Source organism: Thermobia domestica, chromosome 12 (genome assembly GCF_964235325.1).
Source record: "Thermobia domestica chromosome 12, izTheDome1.hap1.1, whole genome shotgun sequence".
In the NCBI taxonomy this organism is placed as follows: Eukaryota; Metazoa; Arthropoda; class Insecta; order Zygentoma; family Lepismatidae; genus Thermobia; species Thermobia domestica.
The window spans coordinates 147,778,330-147,800,646 of record NC_137465.1 but is presented as its reverse complement, the minus strand read 5'-3'; the positions used below and the strand labels follow the sequence as shown (position 1 = coordinate 147,800,646).

At 34.4% G+C, this 22,317-nt stretch overlaps 2 protein-coding genes across 2 annotated transcripts in view; one reads left to right on the top strand and one right to left on the bottom strand.

The window, feature by feature from the left end:
- Positions 1-22,317, bottom strand: part of Zip99C (Zinc transporter Zip99C) — a 99,126-nt gene that overhangs the window by 9,759 nt on the left and 67,050 nt on the right. Inside the window, exons 2-4 of the mRNA XM_081734236.1 lie at positions 14,384-14,491; positions 4,286-4,575; positions 860-1,133 (exon numbers count right to left, since the gene is read on the bottom strand). Coding sequence (XP_081590362.1) covers positions 860-1,133; positions 4,286-4,575; positions 14,384-14,491 — 672 coding nt within the window. The remainder of the gene's footprint in view (positions 1-859; positions 1,134-4,285; positions 4,576-14,383; positions 14,492-22,317) is intronic.
- Positions 19,061-22,317, top strand: part of FipoQ (F-box/LRR-repeat protein FipoQ) — a 362,646-nt gene continuing 359,389 nt past the window's right edge. The window contains exon 1 of the mRNA XM_081734232.1: positions 19,061-19,286. Coding sequence (XP_081590358.1) covers positions 19,203-19,286 — 84 coding nt within the window. The 5' untranslated portion in view covers positions 19,061-19,202. The remainder of the gene's footprint in view (positions 19,287-22,317) is intronic.

Here is a 22,317-nt window from a genome sequence, read left to right as displayed (position 1 = left end):
AAAGAAAATAGAAACATACCTGTTGGTCTTCGAAACTATAACCCCCATATAAACTTTAAAACGTTATTTTTGATATCTTTAATATTAAAGAACAGGCATTTTCCCTAACATCCGGTCTCTGCTAATAAGGAAAAGATTATGGAAACAATGTGGTTTTGAAATAAATCTTTTTGATTTTTTTCTAATGCATTTTTTCATTATATTTCAGAACAGAATTTTCCAGATTAATTATTAGTGTTTTACATAAACTACTACAAAGGGGTTTAAAGGGATGCACCAGATTAATCTCTTTAGATACACATTACAGCTGGATAAGTTTGGTGTTACAGTGTTTAGTTTTCATTATTCGACAGTCTTTTTCTTATGGTCCTAACTTTTCATTTTCTTCGTATGTACAAGTTAAAATATACTGTTATGCATTGGAAAGTTAGCTCGGAAATGTTCAAGTTTATATTGCACGAACTGATGTGATTGCAGCGAAAGTTTCTTAAACACCACTGATAACGACGGAGGTTATCCTTTGAAACTGTACGGTACGGTACGGTAAAATTGTACTGTATAAAATAAGACGCTTATTAAGAAATCCTTAACATAAAGATGGTTTTGATACTGAATAAGTCATGAGCAAAACCTGACGAATTACTAAGATTTTGTTTCTCACAAAAAAACTACTTGTGGATGACAGTAGAAGCTTTCTCCAAGTATCACGGCCAGATTTAAGAGTGTTTATGATTAAGCTACGTCACGCAACTAACATAAATAATCTTTGAAATCTCTGGCCACTCACAACATATGTAAAAAACTCTATGCTGTCATCCGCTAACCACTCTATACTGTGCATGTTTTGATAATGACTTACCAACTTCATCTGCATTACTCGCTGCAAGTGCTACAAGAGCTCCCAGTACTCCAGTAGCTGCAGTCACTACTTGCGCCCTGGCCGCATCCCACCTAGAGAATCCTGATCGCAACAAAATTGCAAAATCTCCTACTTCATGTGGAATTTCATGAAGCAAAATGGCAACTGTCGTTAAAAGTCCAATTTTAAATGAAAGAAGGAAGCTCCCACCAACAGCAAGTCCATGTGTGAAATTGTCAATGCTATTAGCCAGAAGATTCAAATATCCAGTAACCTTTTCGACAGAAAGAAAATTATCAGTAAAAACTGTAATTTAAATATTAATATTTATACAGATTCTCTACAATACATCATCATCTCTCTATATAAGTTTAGTACACCAGATTTCTCTACTTTCTTCAGAAAACACTACGGTGCTAAGCGCAAATTTGCAATTACATGGGTTTCATTTTTTTTTTTTTTTTCACATTTATACTTTTTTTAAAGATCTGTGCAAAATATTGTCTTAAAGACAAAATGTATCTGTAACTGTTCTATGTGGTGACTTTATACTATAAATTTTGTTTGAGAAATTTACCTACATAAAAGTTTTGTTGAACAGCTTTCCATGTACATAGACAAAGTAACATACACAACTGAAGATAATGATTCTAAAATAATCTAGAGACATTAATTTTAAGCCAACTAAGTACAAGATTCATACGTCATAGCCTAATTTAAACAACAGTGTGATTCTGTATTTCAAAAACCGATACGGCTGTAACTTAGTCGTTTCCTACTGCATCCTCTATAACGTACAGTTTGCTATTCCGTTTCATAGCAAACCACAAACGGAGAGGAGTAGCAGTAGGCAGAAAACTTGACGTTACAAAAGACAGTGCTGGCAGGCAAACAGGGACACTGATAGTGTACTCAATGGTTTTGGAGGCATACTATCCGTGAATTCATGATTGCATGTACACTCATGTCCAAAATGATTGTCGCATATCTATAACTGTCTTCTTGTAAGAATATAATATGATAATGATTTTGCAGGGTATTTTTAATACTGATACTATGTGTATAATCGGGAAATGTATATTTGTGGTAAATTTCATAGGAAAAGAATTATAAATACGAAAATTAGAATGAGTAAAACAAAACGTTGCTAAATGGACAAGAAAGTTTTATTTTCGTTTCATTGTTCTTATTTACTCCTCTTTTGACATGAAATTTACCACATACATGTCTTTGCCGATTATACACATACTAACATTATTAGAAATACCGGACGAATTCGTTATCAAATTATATTCCTACAACAACATATTTATAGACATGCGACAATAATTTTGGACATGAGTGTACACTACCAACGCCACTTTATTTCGCTTTCCTAACTTTCTGTCTTTCCCCCTTTGCTCAATGTGTTTCTCTGATTGTAAAAACAGCATTCCTGGGTCATATATCGGTCTGTTCAAAACGACTGCTACAACTCGTCGTATCTGTGAAAATCAATTCGTTTAGAGTCTACTCTCACAATTTTTGAAGCACGTGTTAAAAGAAATTGTGGAAGTCCCAACAAAACAGGGGTTGTTCAATTTGTGCAACGTTTACTTAAAGTTTTATTTTAAGACAAGTCAATTTATCAAAAAATCTGAATACAGTTTGTTTGACGTAGAGGAAAACTGCTTTATATGATACCGAAATTCCACTCAAGACCGTTATTTTTTTTTCTGAAGTTATTTCAAAAAAACTGCTGGCGACTGTATAGGTCACCGTGTATCATATAGACAATAGGATTGTAACATTTAACGTTAGGAAGGACGGAACATATAGACACACAAAAATACGAGAATGCAAAATGTACAAAATTATAGTTTTTGGACTACAATTATGGAACAACATTATGAAACTTGTGAAAGGAAAGAGGGAAATAGAGATTCAAGTGATTTTTAATGATTAAAAAAGTAGATATTTTTGGTGAAAAAGCACAAGTAAGTAGGATTCCTAGTATACATCCTTCCTAGATTTTATTTTTCAATAAATTTGAGATGGTTCCGTAATTTGTATGTTTATTAATTGTTATGTTTGTTCAGAGGTTATCAATTCCCTTTCTGGACATATTTAAGCAATTTCATGTGCTGCCTCCTTATTTCAGGATTTATCATCCTTTAGTCTTTTGTTTAAAAAATAATAATAATAATAATAATAATAAATAAGAAGGGAGATTTGTTTATTTTGTAATACTTTTCACTCATCTCAGTGAAGTAATGGCTGTAAAAGACAATGTTTCACGTACGTTATAATATAAAATGCTTTTCAAAACAACGGCAAGATTGGTCAACGGTAGTTTTGAAATGGGAAGTTGTGTGGTCTTCTAATATGACGACTTCATTTCATACAAGGGAACAGATAATGTTTCAGTTTTCATTTTTTTTCTTTTTCTAGAAGTTCCATTGTTTTTGATCTTATTTATTATTAAGAAGGAAATTTGGAAATTTGGAAATTTTGTCTGAATATGTGCAACAGATTTTGAACTAAACTCACCCGACGATTACGGAACGATCTAACAAAATCTTGACAAGGCTGCAACGTTCTTCATGAAGTACATGAACTAGTAACTCCTCTTTTTGAAACAACTTCAAAAATTTCTCAAATGGTAATGGTACATGTAGTAAAAAATGCAACTGGCTAAGAGTTCTCAAAAGATAATCTTTCACATATTGCACTAACCATTTACATCGATTGTTTTGTCCTAACTTTTGGCCTCGTTTGAGAAGATATAAGAATATTTTTTTTTTCATTGCTGGCTACTTGTAAAACTTTCTGCAGTTGGGATCGAGGTCAATCACCATGCTTCAATAAAAAATATTATAATAATAAATCAATAAGTAAAAATTGCAGCTTAAACTACATGAAAATAATATTTGCATATATTTATTTCTCACTGAAAAAGGAAGACTTATTTTCAAAAAGGGGGCCACAGTGGTTGTGGTAGAGCGTTCATCTCTGGTGCACGGGGTCCTTGGTTGGATCCCAGCTTGCGCCAAGTGAACTTTGTTGTAGACACCGTGTGCGTGGGTTTTCTCGGGGTTCTCTCGTTTCCTCCCACTTTCATCATTCTTCCATTTCCTTCATTTCTTATCATCACCGTCTCCTTTAGAGCCTAGCCAGCATAACCGTGGTACGTATAACTTAAAGATTTCATTTCATTTTTATTTTCAAAAGTATGACCTTTCTTACTAAAAAGGTAGAAAAAGTACAACAACTTGAATTTTTGTAATTATGATTGACTAGTTTGAATTGGCACACGGTAGGATTCAATATTAAGTTTAACTTCTATCGAGATGAATCAACTAACTGATTTCTTAAGCCATAGACATAGTATATAAATACATACACTTTATATGAATGCATATATGTACAGTATATATGATTACCTACCTGTTTACCGGCAAAAGGTCCTTTTTCTTTCTCTACTATTTTCGCGCATGATCGTCGTCCAGTACACAACGAAAGTCCTTCGATATCAGTTGGACATAAACCACTGCTAAAATGACATTTACTGCCACCGTTCATTTTAACATTATTATTTTGTGTGGTCATACAGGAGTACTTGGTTTCCACCTTTAACTTTATTTCTTCCTCTTCAGATTTAGGAAATATCATTTCTACTATAATAAATACCAAAATTCCTATTAAAACCCACACGCCGGTTGAAAAATGACTGCCACCTGGAAAATATAAGGAATGTAGTATTACTATAATGTCGAAATATATCTCACGCAGATATATATGAAAATAATCGCACATTTAATGCTGTGCAGTATTGAAAACATTTAATTATACAGCTATAATAGTAATAATGACTATTGATCTTCGTTAAGTCTTTGTGTACTTAATGATCAGATTACTAATGATACTTTGTAATGATTACTTTGTGTGTCTTAATGACCACACAAGGTTAAGAAGGGCGGAACCTTCTTCTGTTTACCTGAGATCAGAACCACGCCGGGACTTAAAATAAACCCATTATCTTATTTAACCTTTGGACCTCAGAACTGCTCTAATAATCAACAGATAGTTAATGTTTAAAGGTATCAACTCAGCATGTGCCTAGTAGAATTGAGAGAAGCCCTACTCATGATAACCGGCAAGGCGACTTGATTTTTACATTACAAACAAAAAACGCTAACCATTCACGAAATGGAAAGCAACTTCTTTATTCACCAAACAGAAAGAATGAATGTATCAGTAGCAGTAAGGAAAAAATAAGCCATACTTTAGTTATCAACAGCAGCTCTGTATGAATGAAAGACGTAGATACTGCGGACAACAAAGATGGAGGAGCGGGAAAAAGTGAGATTCGAAATGATGCGCTGAAGATGAAATAATGTGCATGCCACGGGCAAATAAATATATAAATAAATAAAATAGAAGACATAAACGGAAAACTGAAATACTTTGGCCATGATACTGAAAGGAAGGAATAAAATGATAACCCACATAATTTCACACTTTGGATTAACATACTACACTTGTGGCGGTAATTTTTTAATACGTTGCAGGTTAGGACAAAGTAAGAACCATACTTGGGGAAGGGGGGCTGGGGGCACGTAAATTAAAAATAAATAAATAAATAAAAAATATACAGCAATGGAAATATTTTGTGAATCTTTGTTCTATGTATTCTGCTCCTTGTTCCATTTCTAAGGGTAGGCCAATTAAGATCTTAGCTACAAACATTTGAAAGTAACTCTAAGAAATATGAATTAAAAAAAAAAAATCGACTCGGCATCAACGGACTTACCTTGCAGAATGGGTTTGATAACTGCCAGGTTAAAGAAAATATTTTCACAGTTAAAAGTTAGATATAGATTTACGTATATTATAAGGTATAACTCTTCCTGTTACACATGACGTAAAAAAAAAAAAAAAAAAAAAGAAAAAAAAAGAAAAAGAAAAAGTAACAAATTGTACAACTTTATTCGGGGCCGTCATTTGAATACACTGCACTACATGAAGGAACAGCACAGAAAGAACTAAGTATTTCCATATGCCAAGAAATGGCGGCTATCTTCACAGGTTCAACCTAGCAGTATATAGATAAAAAAAACTTCATCGTTTCATAAAGTTATTTGGGAGAACAACAACACTTGATAGACATTCCTTTTTCCTTTATTGCAAATACGCAAGGAACACTGGAAGTTATAACACACACTTAGGAGAAACGAGTACTCTTACATGTGGGATGAAACGAGCTATTTTGCAATGCAAATTGCCTCTGATAACCCGTTCGGTGTGCTATCTCTATGTAATCTTTCGACACGCGACCCTGACACTATTGCATTTCAAACATAGCACTGTATATTAATGTATGTGTAATCACTATAATCTTCTAATATTACAATAAATGACAGAACGATATTTAAACGATTTGATTTTAAGAATTTATTAAACAGAAGACTAGTGTTTAGCATTCTTGCTTCGCAACAGGAGGTTATGAGTTCGAATTCTATGACTGGACATCATGGTTGATGTTTCCAATTTTTCTCTTACGCAAACGTTGAGCTGGCATCTTTAAATGTAAGCTTTGGCCAACTTCTGTCCGCCTAATTTTCTGTTATTGTTTATTCTTGATTGTTATTGATTTCAGCACACTTTAGCTTCTGAAAGTTTGTTAAATAAATAAAATAAACCTGACATTGGATTGGTTGGTTGGTTTGCAGTCTTGGATCCCTTTCAGCACCGAAGTTATATAAGACGTGGACCTACAGCTTAATATGGGATCCGAACCACAGGAGCTCCCACAAATCCGACATTGGGATCACAGTTGGCATTTCGCATCTGTTGTCCATTCATATTACTGTTTAATATCAAAACTTACGCTTATGTGGTTTTGTATGTACTGATTGTATCTTTTAAAGAAGAAAATGATGATGGTGATAATACTGAGAAATTTAAAAAGGAAATAATCGTTTATAATTATCTTTAAATATAGGGTAAATTCTTTTCTCAAATATTTGATTGTGTAAAATAAGCCTATTGACGTGACATAATTATTGCTTTCACAACTAGAGGGGCCCACGACGCAAGTAAATACTGACCAATTGCCCCAAAGGGTATTCTGAGTATTTTTAATCACAGAGAATAGAAGTTATTCATATAAGGTGAATGTTTACCTTCGAAAATTTCGTTCCGACTGGCTACATATTTCCAGAATAAATTCCCAGTAGTTAGACTAAACTATTGCCTACCAACAAGTATAGGAAGTACCTTAAAAATGTATAATCATACCCATATGATTATTGTTATACCATTCAATAAATTAGTATGGAAGAAAGGAGAAATTCGTTTATCCAAAACAAGAAACCCAACAGGCTGTAATAGAAAACGATAATAATCTGTAAATGACAACTTCTTTAGACTAGTAAATTAATTCAGTTAACAACTGAATGATAAAATACGTAGGTAATGTTGCTACTACTAGGAAGACCAACAGTTGACATCCTGGATCATCTCAACTGAATGCATTGTCATTTCACACAGATTATGTCAAATATACCACATGAATGTCGAGAGAGAATCATACGTAAACATCATGATTCATGATCATCTCGTTCCCCTTGAGCTTTCTAAATGGTACGCGTTCTCACCTTTGGTGTGGGAGGCAGGTTTGATTTCTTGTAGGATCGCAAGTGGTTCGAGTCACAAAGAAAACGATAGGTTTACGTTTTATATGGCTTTGATGTAGAAAAAAGATGATAAACTCTACACAAACAAACCAAATAAATCCCTTCTTCGTTCACAATTTTTACTCCATGTATTATTCCAAAAGTTCTCAGTTCTGGCCATAACCCACACAACTATGAGTGTAGATAAAATCATTAAAGTAACAAGAAAAACAAATGCAAACTATAAGAAGTAGATTTTTTAGATTCACTGAAAGTGACATTCGTCGTTATGGCGCTTTTTAACTTTCGAATTCATATATCATATATATATATTGCGTTGGTACGCAATTTGCAGGTCGAGTTTCCTCGTGGATGGATATATAGCTAGCACAGACTCGGATTCGATTCCCGATTGGAGTTCATATGGTTCGGACCACACACTAAACTGTAGATCCACGTATCATATAGTCTTGGTGCTGAAGGAGACGCTAAACTTAAACAAACAAAAAACATGAATGAAATTTCGGCAATGCTGAATTTTCCTCAAACCAACATAAAATCTTCCCTACTAAATTTCCCATGTCATTTCCAAACGGAGATCCTCTACAACAACGAACAGTGGCAAAGGAAGAACTATGCCACAATCTCTCTCCCTTTCTCAACAGTGTTGGTTGTGTATAGTAAAGATAAATGCTGTACTGTTATACTATGGAGAATAAGATCACCAGAAAGTTACAGTACGCCTGTGTTATAAAGTGTCAATTAAACCCAGAGAGGTAAAAGGTAATGAACCATTTCATCCATTTCAAACACAGAAATCAATTTATTGTTAAAAATAATCCAGCTTAACTTGCAATTGTTCTGTGTAATCGTTCATCAGGCCATTAATTTATGATGAAGATATTTCGAGGGGATGAGATCTTCTGCCCACTGTACTGTGTCGAGATTATTTTCCAAATTATAAAATCTTTGCTAAATACATATGAGCTGAGAATAACTCCTGTCCATGTCCGTAAAACTGAGGGTTCTGTCCCGTAACGATACATACCTAGGTACATATTTGCCGGGACAAAAGAATTTGTCCGTGTTATGAATTGTTCATTAATGGAGGTTCTATTATACTATGAATCCCACTTACTATAATAGTAAGTTCTATTAGATCCTTGCGAGATCCCTTTATTTGGGTGCATTTTCAAGCCAATTATCTAGATTCTCCTGTATCTGACAAAGCAGCAAATACAAATATTAAAACATCATTTGAGGTTCCTGTCCATGATCATGATGCTGCTACCTATCTTCTAAAGAAAACATGGACTTCAGATAACAACAAAAGAATGACGTCAACTACATTATTTGAAGACTACTGATATGGAGTGCTGTCCAGACATTTACGTCATTACTGATGCACTTTTTTTCTTTTTTAAAGGGCAGATAACATTTACTGAGTTTAAATGTTAACTCAAGCGCTGTTAAAATGACCATAACTCAACAACTAAATTTCACGAAACTAAAATTGTTTAATATCTGTTAGGATCTGAAAGGTCTAGAATAGGTTTCTCAAATTTTTCTCATACTATACATCGAAGCTACGGGAGAGGAGGATGATGAAAGGATTGTAATAGTGGAATGACGAAAGTGGGGGGAAACGGAAGAACCTCGAGGAAACGGCACACACAGTGTTTGTCCATCACAAAACTCATTTGGCGGAAGCTGGGATTGAACCAGGAAATCCACGCGCTAGAGGTAAGCGATCTACCACTAAGCCACCGCAGCCTCCACCACTTTTATTAGCCCAGAACATAAGCAACTGAGAAACAGTAAATCTACATTCTACACTCAAGATCTTTATGTTTTTTCCCAATATCTGCTGTTGAAGTATTCAATATCACATGAATACAATGACTGACAATATAAGCAACAAACCTAGCCCCTCTTCATTCGTTTTAACCGAACTAAACAAATGTCCCTCGGTTTTGAGGATAATAAAACTCTGCAACTGCCCGATCTCCAAGTGCCTCACGTAGGCTCTCAGTATTCACTGCAAACAGAACTTCATAAACCGAAGCAACCAACGTTCAATGCAGTGCACATTAACACGCAGAGCCTTGTCAGACATTATACTGAGTTCGATATTCTATTTCATTCCGTTGAGAATCTACATGCAATATTAGTTTCTGAGACTTGGTTGAAGCCAATTTTTTCTAGTAATCTGATATTGTTAAATAACTTAAAAATTATTCGAAACGACCGCATTAACAAAGGTGGTGGTGGGGTTGCAATCTTTCTGCGAAATGACATTGACGCAAAAATTCTTAGTCAGCTGGTCATTATAGCTTCGAATCTGAGTACATCATACTTGAGATATGTACTGAGCACCAAAAGTTACTTTTGGCTTGTGTGTACCGCCCACCAGGAGCATCATTCAAGAATTTCCAAGAAGATATTTCTCGTATCTCATCACTTTATATGCATAGTCTGATACTTGGAGATATGAACTTTGATTTATTGTCCTCTAAACGTGAAGTAGAAACATTCCGCGAAATTACTACATCATTAAATTTTTCCATCTGTCCGCTGGAAGCTATATTTCATACTTCTATCTCAGATTCACTTCTCGACTTAATCTTAACTTCTGACTTTGATAGAGTTCTTGATTTCGGTCAATTTTCAGTACCTGGCATTTCGCGTCATGATCTTATCTTTGTTTGTTATTCTATTAAGACTCCCAAATTTAAGCCTAAAATTGTTTTATACAAAGATTTAGCCAACATCAATAATGAAGCACTCACTCTTGCATGATGCTGCGTTATTGCCTTGGCATCTAATAAATTCTTTTCCTTCCGTGGATGACCAACTATCTTATTTAAATGAGTTAATTTTACATCTCCTGAACATTCATGCCCCCTTAAGAGAAAAACGTGTTTCTCGTTCTCCTTCGCCCTGGATTACAGATGAAATTCGAAGTTTAATGGCTTGTCACGACAGAGTGTACAGTAAATTTAAGAAAGCACGTAAATTAAATCTACCCAACTCAAATGACAAATGTGAGGAATATAGGATCCTTAAAAATAGATGTAATCAAGCCAAGCGTAACGCGAAATTAAAATTTTCCTACACCCTGATCGAGAATGAGAATCCCTCCCATCTTTGGAGAAATTTGAAAATACTTGGCATTCATAGCAATAAAAGAGACCAGCCTGACGTAGTTGCTCCTTTCCCTGCCGATTATCTTAATAATTATTTTTGTAGAACTAGCTCACAGATAAATGCAAGATCTGATAATACTGGACAAATCCCTAATTTTGAAGAAAATGTTTTCTCTTTCACTTGTGTTACCCCACAGGTTGTAATGAAAGCGATTAAGAGGATAAAATCCACTGCTATAGGTGCAGATGAGATAAGTATAACATTGCTCAAGAAAATATTACCTTTCGTCCTTTCACCAATTACCAATTTATTTAATCTTTCCCTTACTACCGACACATTCCCAGCCTTGTGGAAGACAGCACGAGTTCTGCCTTTCCCTAAGACTAAGGATGTCCGGTCTGCAGAAAACTTAAGACCTATTTAAATATTACCTGCCCTATCTAAAACTCTTGAATATATAGTAAATGACCAAATACGTGGGCACCTTCGAACTTATAACCTTTTAGACACTTTTCAATCCGGGTTTCGTAAACGTTTGCAGCACTTCTACAACCCTCGCTAGCATTACTGATGATATGCTTTGGGCAAGAGAGAGATAACCATACTTATCTTACTGGATTATAGCAAAGCATTCTAATTAGTAAACCACGACATTTTGCTGCAGAAACTTGTACAAAAATTTAGCTTCTCTACTTCAGCTGTTAAATGGATCCAAAATTATTTATGCGACCGAAAAAAGTATGTGGTAGTTGCCAAGTTAGTTTCTGGCCAGCGCAACCTCCCTTGTTGGGTTCCTTAAGGTAGTGTTTTAGGGCCTCTTCTTTTCTGTCTTTATGTTAATGACTTACCGCAATCTCTAAAACACTGTAAGTATCACATGTATCCGGACGATGTTCAATTCTATCTATCTTCTTCACCAAGGCAAATAGATACATGTGTAGCAAAGATGAACGAAGACTTGAGTAATTTGGCTAAATGGTCAGCAGATAATTGTTTGATTATAAATCCAGTCAAATCAAAGTCAATTTTAATTACTTCCAAACATGCAACAACGTGAATATATGCTTCATTTGTTTCCAATATAACTTTAGAAGGCGCAAATATTCCCTTCTCTTCCTCTGTGAACAATCTTGGCGTCATACTTAACAAATATTTGACTTGGTCTGATCAAATTAACGCATCATACAAGAAGGCTTTTGGAATTCTTCATTCTCTCAGCAAATTAAAAAACTTTTTACCAACACAGTTGAAAAAAACTCTTGTTCAAACTCTATTGGTACCACATCTGGAGTACTGTGACACCTCTTTAACTGACGCTGATATACATTTACAAAACCGTTTCCAGCGAGTGCAAAATGCTTGTATACGTTTTATTTTTAACTTAAAATTCTCCGATCATGTAACACCATTCTTTGAAAAGCTACAATGGCTGAAGATGCAGCAACGGCGTAAATTGCACTCGTTGGTACTGCTCTATAAAACACTTACTTTTACAGAACCTTCTTACCTTCTAAAACACCTTAATTTTTTAAGCGATTTCCATGACAGAGACACAAGATCACGTTTTAATAGCCAGTCTGCAATTCCTGTTCATAGATCTACTTATTCCTCGAAGTCATATATAATTTCAACGTGTCATGATTGGAATGCTTTGCTTCTTCTTCCATTACATGGATAAAAATGAGTTGATAAGAGAGGGAACTAAGATTACCGATACAACGAAAGGACACGTAAAGAGCTCATTTGAAACTGCTCACCTGCAGTGCTCGAATAGGGAAAGAAATATTATTGGTATTCTCTTATGCGTTGACCTGTCTAAGGTATATACTTTAATACAATGAAGTTTTACTTTTTAATTTTTTTTACACCTTGATTTTGACGTTAATTTACTTTCGTATGTCATATTAATCTAATTGTAATTATTAAGAGCAATGTATTTCTATACATTTTAAATAAAATTTCACCTAGTCTCTCCGAATGAATTCTCTGATGCACCGTTGATAAAATGTTAAATAATGCATATTATCAATTTTCTTCTTCTTCTTATTATTATTAAAAGCAATTTAGGGTAACGAATTATTACGATTTCCAAAGGTGGTCGTACACTGGGTGCAGCTCCACTCAAATCAACTCCGGTCTTCATTTTTCCTACAATAGTTCATTCAATTTTGAATGTATTCTTTTCTGTATTTGGCTCACGTTGCTTTCTGTTGGAAAGTCAACTTCTATGAACACAAATTTTGAAGACGTCATTGAAGAATTTGAAGGCCATGGTTCCAATCAACAGAAAAATGTCATTGTAAAATTTCTCGCACTTGTTCCGTTTACGTAGTTTACATTGTGAAACCTATACTCTCTTACACACCTAGATTTTCTTAGATATTTTCTTGAATTTATCTATAATTACAGGTACACGTAAACAGTTTCATTAAATATGCACATAAACGTATTTATTACGTACATGTTTAGTACTTTTGTTTTATTCTGTCTAACCCGTCCTTAACCTGCACTCACATTAACAAAATTCTGTGTCCATTACTGATTATGACTTCCATAACTATGCTGTGCAGAAATACAGGGGGAGGGGGTATATAATGTCTAGTCGCACTGGAATACTCCTTCTCGTGACAACAGCGAAATCAACTCGTGCCAGGTGTGGTTCCTTGGTACTACAGTATCTACTTAACGTCGTGAAAGAAGGAAGTTACAAACTCCAATCTAGAAAGTCTAGAAAGCTAGCATTAATGGCGAAGGGCTCCATATACTGACCACATATTATCCCAAAGGCATGAGCCACTCCTGATTGGTAAGCCTTGGCCTCTTAAGGGTGGTTGCTTCAAGAAGTTTAGTTTTTAAATATATGATATACTGTGACTCCGCTGTCTATCTGTCTGTCGACAGGCATCAGAGCAACAGGTAGAAATAAAAAGAATTGATATATTTAATCTCCATCGTGTTCCATCTCTTTCATTATTTATTTATCGAAGCCGCCTCGCTCTCTGTTGAAACTAACTGGTACACCTACCACTTTCGCTTTGTTTTGGATCCCAATAAAGCCAAGATAGTAAGGGATACTGAGAAATATTTTTACAGAGTATTAGACGTTCAAGAATACATTCCATCTTCGCCTTTTACTATTTCCAGCTTCAATCTTCCCGGGTGGTCTAGTAGCTAGCGTACATGCCTTTAGTGCAAGTAATTCGATTCCCGGTGGGAGAGGACAAAAAATTAATCTCACAATCTTTCACCTTCATTAATCATCCGTTTCCTTTAACCTAAAGAGCGTAACTGTGGGACGTTAAACTAAAATATTTGATTTTTTTATTTTATCATTTATTTTTAGATTTAATATTAAGACTCCCATAGAGTAAGAATCAAACTGATCACTTCTGAAAAGAATATTCGACCTAGAGTTAGGATGTCTATCGTACTTTCAAAATGTGAAACGAGACTCATGTATATTGCTTTTCTTTCCCCAACTTTCGAGCTCCCTCTTGGCTAAACGGTTAGCGTACGCACCTTTGGTGTAGGAGACCCGATTCGATTTCTGGTAGAAGTTCATGTGGTTCGGATCCAAGTTAAACTGTAAGTCCAAGTCTCATCTAGCTTCGCTGCTGAAAGAAACGCTGAACTCAAAACCAACTTAACTCTTTCCCCAACTTTCGCTTACCATGTGAAGTAAATTCCCAAAAATACACTATAAGACAAATAAATGTCTTACCATTTTGTCCTTGAATGTTCCAGGCTTCTGGCAGCAAATGCAAGAAAACATCAGCAAGCAAACCGCCCACAGCAAAACTCAATAATCGACGTAACATTCGAGCACCACCTGAAATAATAATAATAATAATAATAATAATAATAATAATAATAATCGTAGTTTAGTTAAGTGTTTTACACAGAACAACACACATGAAGACAATAAGTATTATGGGCCATTCGGATAGGTGAATGGCTAGAATGTGCATCATTGTCCTAAATTGGATATAGTTCGTTTACGCCTTTGACAAACAAAATATGAACTTCTGTATTGCCTTAATGCAGTGATTCCCAACTTCTTTGACTGAGAACACAATTTACTGAACGCCTACGAATTACAACATACTTAGGTTAGTACTTTGATTATATATATATATATATATATATATATATATATATATATATGACCAAAAGTAGGTATACACTACCGTACTGATGAGCTCATTGCATTTCTTATTGTTATCCATCAGGTAGACTTAGTTTCTTTATTATTTGTTCTTAATGTATTTTTACTTATATCTTAAGCTCGGAAGAGCCGAAGCAAATAAACCAATAAACTAGAATGTTCTACTGATCAATGCAGCGGTGTATACTTACTTTTGAGTCACCCTGTATATATAAAGTGAACCATTTAGCTTGATATGCCCTTAGAACTTTTAAACTAATAGTCAAAAAACACTGAAATTTTGTACCATGCAAATATAGGCATGGGGGTATTATTTGACATATCCAGTGTTGTTGTGTTTATATATATATATATATATATATATATATATATATATATATATATATATATATATGTATGTATCAGTGAGATGCGTCAGAGTATTAGACATTTCAAATGAAAACTTACAGTATCCGATCTGTTATTCAGTGCTGCGAACTAAGGATGCTACGGTATCACAAACAACTGAATTTTGGTGGCCTCTATAGCAATAACAACACAAGTGAGACGGACGAACGACGGAAGGAAAACTAAAAATTTGTCTTTTATCGAAAGCTTTTATTTCGAAAAACTGCTTAGATAAGTACCTCATCCAACTGCATACATAGCTTTGAATAGATATGAAGATCATAATGCCGTTTACAACAACTTAATACCTCAAACTGTTCTAGAGATACGGTAAATACTGCTGAAGTTTACAACGCTACTTAAAATTATGTAATTCCGAGAACTTGTAATTACACCTAGCCAGATGTATTGTTGTAATGTTCCAGAAGCAAAGCAAATAAAATTAAAAAAAAAAGTTTCCACAATACGCCATTTTATTCAATATCAAATTTAACCAATTGTTTTACATCTTCCGAATGTTTTGAGATATCAAATTGCTGTGAACGGCATTGTGGTTGTCAAATAATAATAATAATAATAATAATAATAATAATAATAATAATAATAATAATAATAATAATAATAATAATAATATCTATGTACTTGGTTTGTGATAGTTACCTAAACACTAAAGAAATCAAATTTTCAATTCCTTGTAACTTCGTTTATATTTGTTCGAAATACGTCATATGATGACCATAATATTCGACACTAGGGTACATTGGATGTAAGTTACACCGTTCGTGTCACTTGTGTAATTGCTGTTGTAGAACCATCCAAAATTTGTTTTTTTTTTATGTTGGTGATATTGCAGTATTCTTAGTTTGCAACACTGTATAATAAATGTAAGTTTTCGTTTTACATATAGATTAGAAATCTAATATAAATAAAATAAAGAGTTTGTTTGTGTGTTTGTCTGTATGTCTGTGTGCGGTCTGGAGAACAGACGAGTGGACCGCGAGTTACCAAATTTGGGTCATGGGTACCTTGGTCCAGGCCCCAGACCAAGACGAAGTCTTTTTTCAAATTTCGAACCAGGGGGACTCGGGGGAGCGTTTACCGTGACGTGTAAAAGTAGTTGAAAAATGACCGATATTCGTGTCGAATTCACGGTTTTCGCGGTCGCTGCGATCAATGGTGAAACTCCAATCGCATGAACTTCCAAATTCACCCCATTCGGCTGCGGGCCGGGGGGTTACCGAGACGTAAAAATAATGCAAAATGACCGCTATTAGAAAAATAAACATACTGCTGAACAAGACTGCACTTCTTTAATATAAAAACACGTTTACACGAAACGTTACGTGTAAATGTGTTTTTATATTAAAGAAGTGCAGTCTTGTTCAGCAGTGTGTTTATTTTTCTGATTTTATTTGCAAGACGTATGACTATGATTGTGTGACCGCTATTAGTGTCAAATCCATAATTTTCGCGGACGCTGAGATGAACGGTGATGTTCCCAAAGGCGCTGACTTCCAAATACAGCCCTCTTACGAAGAATGAGTATATCAGCTAGTATGTAGTTATCGGATGTGGTGCCATTCGGAAAATTAGAACTTTATATTGAGGAGTATGTCAAACAATGTTCCTTTGTTGATGTTTCCATGATACGAAATTTCAGGGTTCTGTATCTATTAGTTTAAAATTTGCAAGGATATATCAGATAATTGGTCTACCCTTTATATAACTCAAGTAGCTAAAAATTGATTTTAACTTTTTGTTAAAATTTTCATGATAAAAAGCGTGGTATACATTCTAGACTTACAGGTCTCGTATTGTATAGGAATACAATTAATTTTTAAATTAGAAAACTTCATGACCTGCTGGGAATCGCTGCATTAATCTATACAGTGACTACAAAAGTTAACAGACGGGTTTTGTGGAAACATGGGTATCATGGTCGAATAGCACGAAAGAAGCCGTATGTAAGTGAGGAGAAGCGCCTTGCCTTTGGAAAAGAACACCGTGATAAGGAGAAGGAATTTTGGGATAGTGTTATATGGTCCGATGAGACGAAAATAAACCTTTTTGAATCAGATGGAGTACGTACGATATGGAGAAAAACCAAATACAGAGAATAATAGTATGAAATACACCCCACAGTTAAACATGGTAATGGGTCACTATTAGTTTGGGCTTGTATGTCATCGAAGGGAGTTGGCACCATCCAGTTTATTGATTGCATTATTGATGTCAATGTATATTGAAATATTAAAGAACAATGTCAAGTATAGTGGGCCAAAAAAAAAAAAAAGTACGGTATTATCATGTCTTTAAGTTTCAACAGGACAATGACAGCAAACACAAAGCTCGACTTAGGATGTCTTGGTTGATTTGGAATGTGCGGAAATTGTTGCAAATTCCACCTCAAAGCCCGGATTTAAGCCCTATTGAACATTTGCGGTCAGATTTGAAAAGGCACGTTCCTAAACATAGTGTGAAATCAAAAGAGGAACTGAAACGTATTGTAAAAGCAGAGTGAAATATAATAAGCCCCGAAAAGTGCCATGAAGAGACGGTGTCTAGCAGTAATTGAGGCAAACGGATACGCACAAAATATTAGACTTACCAAGTTTGTGTTTTTCTGATGATTCCTTTATGGTATAATAGCCCGTGTACGAAAAGTTCTACGAAAACAGGGTTTCCCTCATTTTTTGATTTTATTAATTAATATTTAATTTATTACGAATTAATTTTTCTATGTTTTTCAATTTGTAAAGCCCTAATGTTTCCAAATGTGACAATCAGCTAGCACAAATTTGTAGTTTAATGGAGAAATTAAATATTTTGTTTGAAAAAATAATGTGTACGAATAAGAATGTTATAAGCTGTTAATATTGTATATTTAAAATCAAACAATATCGAACTCCATTTCGGACAGCAATTTCATTTCTCAAATGATTATTTTCTCTTGTCATATATATAATCCGCTTCAGTACTTTACGCAACAAATGTTTCACGAAAATCTTCCTGCTTTAGTTTTCCAGGAAGAATAAGGAGAATTAAGTTCCTAAAACGTTGTTTATAATCAGACACCCAGGTCACTCAACCTCCTTCACTAACAATATTCGTTTGACACTTCAGGCAACAATAAACCCCTAGTCTTTTCAGGTTTTCCAAAGTGTTAACATTTCTTTCTATCAAAATATATTTATGATTGAAAGCGTTGGTTTTGTGTTGGCAGAATTGTATAATTAACCGATCTGAATTGACACTCACAACACTTTCATTTTTTGCGATTCTTTGTACATTGCTTTAAACAAAGGGGGGAGGAGTTGATGCTATATGTAAGATGTAAAGAAAATAAACTACCATCAGTATGCACATTGCATCATAGACAAAGAAACTCTTTACAATCTTTAGATAACTTGGCTGTCTTCCTAACTTTCTTTTTTACATCTCAGCTTTTGGAAACGGAAATGAAACAGAGCAAACCAAAGGCGCTTTGATTCAAAATACAAAAACGGAAAAACACATCACAGCATGAAACAAATGCTTGTCCCAACATATCACACACAATTGGCACTTTTCTCATTCTCTCAATCTTATTCGAAAAAAAAGAAAGAAACTATTATACAGTACCATCATGATTTGGCCATTATGTAGCCACAATAATTCAACTCAATGTAAATTGTGCGTGGTCAGACAAGAACCATAGTGTCTCTGCTACCACTGACAAACATAGTCTTTAAATTAAGACTCGAAACACGACACAACAAATCGGTACGCGAACCCCAGAAATACAGCTTTGCCTATTTTCCCGGGGATAAACAAGGTGGAACTTCTGTGAGCCAAATCAAACTGTTGGCAGTAGCAGGAGCGACGTCCATCTTATCATCAAGTGTGATTTGGTTCTAGAGAGAAAAAAGTGAGCGTGTGCGCGCGTGTGTGTGTGTGAAAGAAAACGTGTGCGTGATTTTTACTTGATAAGTGTTAATTGTCTTTTACAATGGATGATTCAATAAGCACCACAGCTGTGGAAGCCGCCCCTACTCCTAAAAAGGGTCACCGACAGGTCTACATTGGGACAGGCGTAAGTATTTTGATATTGCTTAGCTATATTCATAACAGTCGCAATATGATTTTTAAATCAAAATTACATAACCATCACAAGAAATTCAACTTTTAGAAGAGCTTCTACGATTTCTCGAACTTTAGTTTTTCTCAAGTTCTTACAGAAATGGTTTAACTTATTAATGATAATAATACAAATCATAAAGAGAAGCATCTGGATTTGAACATTGACTATTGTTGATTTTCGTGTGTACAAAGAACCAATAAAATGCAAGTTACGATTATATTCATTCTTTCGAATAGTCTTTTCTTCAATGGACTTCTCTGAAGTTCATTGTGGTAATGACATCTTGTTTGACCAATTACCATTATTGTGAAGTCCAAAGCTAACGTATACCTTCCCACACAATTCTTTTCTTTACAACTTAGGGCTAACATAAGTAGTTCGAGGTAACCTGGAGAAGATCATGGTTTTCTTAAGTTTCAAGAAGACTCAAAGTTCTGTTTCCTTTTCGAAGATAATTTCAGAAAGTAGTGTGTAAGTAAGTGGGTGTGTATCTTTCCTTGCATTGCAGCAATTACTCGTGCTTGTTGGTCAGTATTCAATATCAACAGGAACTGAACACATCAACTTTAGAACAAACAAATGTAAATCCATTTTCATTTAATAATAAAAATTACATTCTGCATCCAATTTAAAACTACAAATTATCATATAATAATAATAATAATAATAATAATAATAATAATAATAATAATAATAATAATAATAATAATAATAATAATAATAATAATAATAATAATAACAAAGTTGAAAATAAAGAGGACCACGCAATTCTATGTACAGGACACGGGTTATCTGCGTAAGAAAAGCTACATATGGACCTCCCGCTGGTCTAGTAACTAGCGCATGTGCCTTTTATGAACGTGGTCTCGGGTTCGATTCCTAGTAGGAGAGCAAAAAAATATTTTCACAATCGTTCTCTTTCATTATAAATTCATCTCCTTTAGCCTAAAAGACATAACCGTAGGACTAAAACTAGGGACATTCCATGTCAAATCAACAAGTCATCAGACTTGACCATCTCAGATTTGTGTAAAAATTGGAGCACAGCTTTATTACAGTGGGAGATGAAAAATTCCCAAATATTACCTCTCCCCCCTGAAAGTGTTTCCATACAGGGTGTTCAAAAATGTCAAAAAAGGGTATTTTTTCAGTTACAGTGATTATTAAAAATTGTTACAAAATGGTTAATATGTGCACTAGACACGTGAAACAAACACCATTGGAAAGCTTAAAGATTGCTCTACAAGTTGTACTATATTGAAAAAACCTGTACAATAAAAAACAACACTTGAAAAATTCAAATTAAGATTTGAATTTTGAATTCGGCATAGAAATGTCCCTCTGAATTTGTTCAAAATGGTTCAGATTGTAGTCTCATATGTGTACTAAAACACCACAAAGTTGTATTTTGGATACTCAATGGGATCCGATTCAAAATTCAACATAAACCAAGCATTGCACGATATTGACCATGTGAATATCTGGGTTCAGATGATAACCATTTGCCTGGAGTTATTTACCTGCAGCATCAAAGGAATTTATATAATTTAATTTGTTTCTTGATGTATTCATTTGAATTTACACAATTATCTACCTTTCGAGTTATTTAGAGGGTATTACGTTTCCGAACAGTACTCAATGCAAGTCATTATTTTTGTTAGTCAGTATGGATGTTTCTAAATTTATATTGGCTACATTGATATATGTTATTTTCATTCCTTTGTTTCAGGATTGCTGTCACAGATATGTGGAAGTAAATAACTGAAATAGGAAAAAGAATGTATTAACGAATTGTTTGTGCTGAAAGTGTGTGAAGTGATTGTGAGCAGTGTCACTGTGTTTCATAACGCATTTGATACAAACATTGTGAAAGGGAGGAAAATATATGCCTCCCTTTCATATGTTCTGTAATAGCAATCCTGAAACAAAGGAATGAAAATAACACGTATCAATGTAGCCAATATAAATTTAGAAACATCTATACTGACTAACAAGAATAATTACCTGTATTGTGTACTGTTCGGAAACGTAATACCTCTCTAAATAACTCAAAAGGTAGATAATTGTATAAATTCAAATGAACATCGAGAAACAAATGAAACTGAATATAAATTCCTTTGATGCTGCAGGTAAATAGCTCCAGGCAAATGGTTATCGATCTGAACCCAGATATTCACATGGTCAATATCGTGCAATGCTTTGTTGCAATATCGTCCAATGTTACGTTGAATTTTGAATCGGATCCCATTGAGTGCCCAAAATGCAATTTTGTGGTGTTTTAGTACACATGAGACTACAATCTGGACAAGTTTGAACAAATTCAGAGGGACATTTCTATGCGAAATCCAAAATTCAAATAATTTCAATTTTTGAAATGTTATTTTTTATTTTACAGGTTTTTTTCAATATAGTACAACTTGTAGAGCAATCTTTAAGCTTTCCAACGGTGTTTGTTCCATGTCTCTAGTGCACATATGAACCACTTTATGACAATTTTTAATAATCACTGTAACTGAAAAAATGCCGCTTTTTTGCATTTTTGAATTACCCTATATGTTGACACTTTCAGGAGGAGAGATGTAATATTTGGGATTTTTTCATCTCCCACTGTAATAAAGCTGTGCACCAATTTTTACAAAAATCTAAGATCGTCAGGTCAGATTTTGCCATTTCTTTGGTTGATTTCACATGGAATGTCCCACTAACAATAACCGTTAAACTATATTTTTAAAAATCTAAAAGTTGCATATCCTTTTACTATAGGCAAATAACACGTCTTTGTAGTGCAGGTTTCATAGAAGCTAGGGAATTTTATAGATTTTAAACGGGATATAGACAGTTTGTGAAAATGACTCCATTAACTAACTCAGCCGAGATAATAACTCTTTTACAAACAAACGAAAAAAGTTATCGTATAGAGTAATGGACGGATGTAAGTCATTGTTCCTCGTGAAGATGACGGACTGACTCAATTGACGAACTT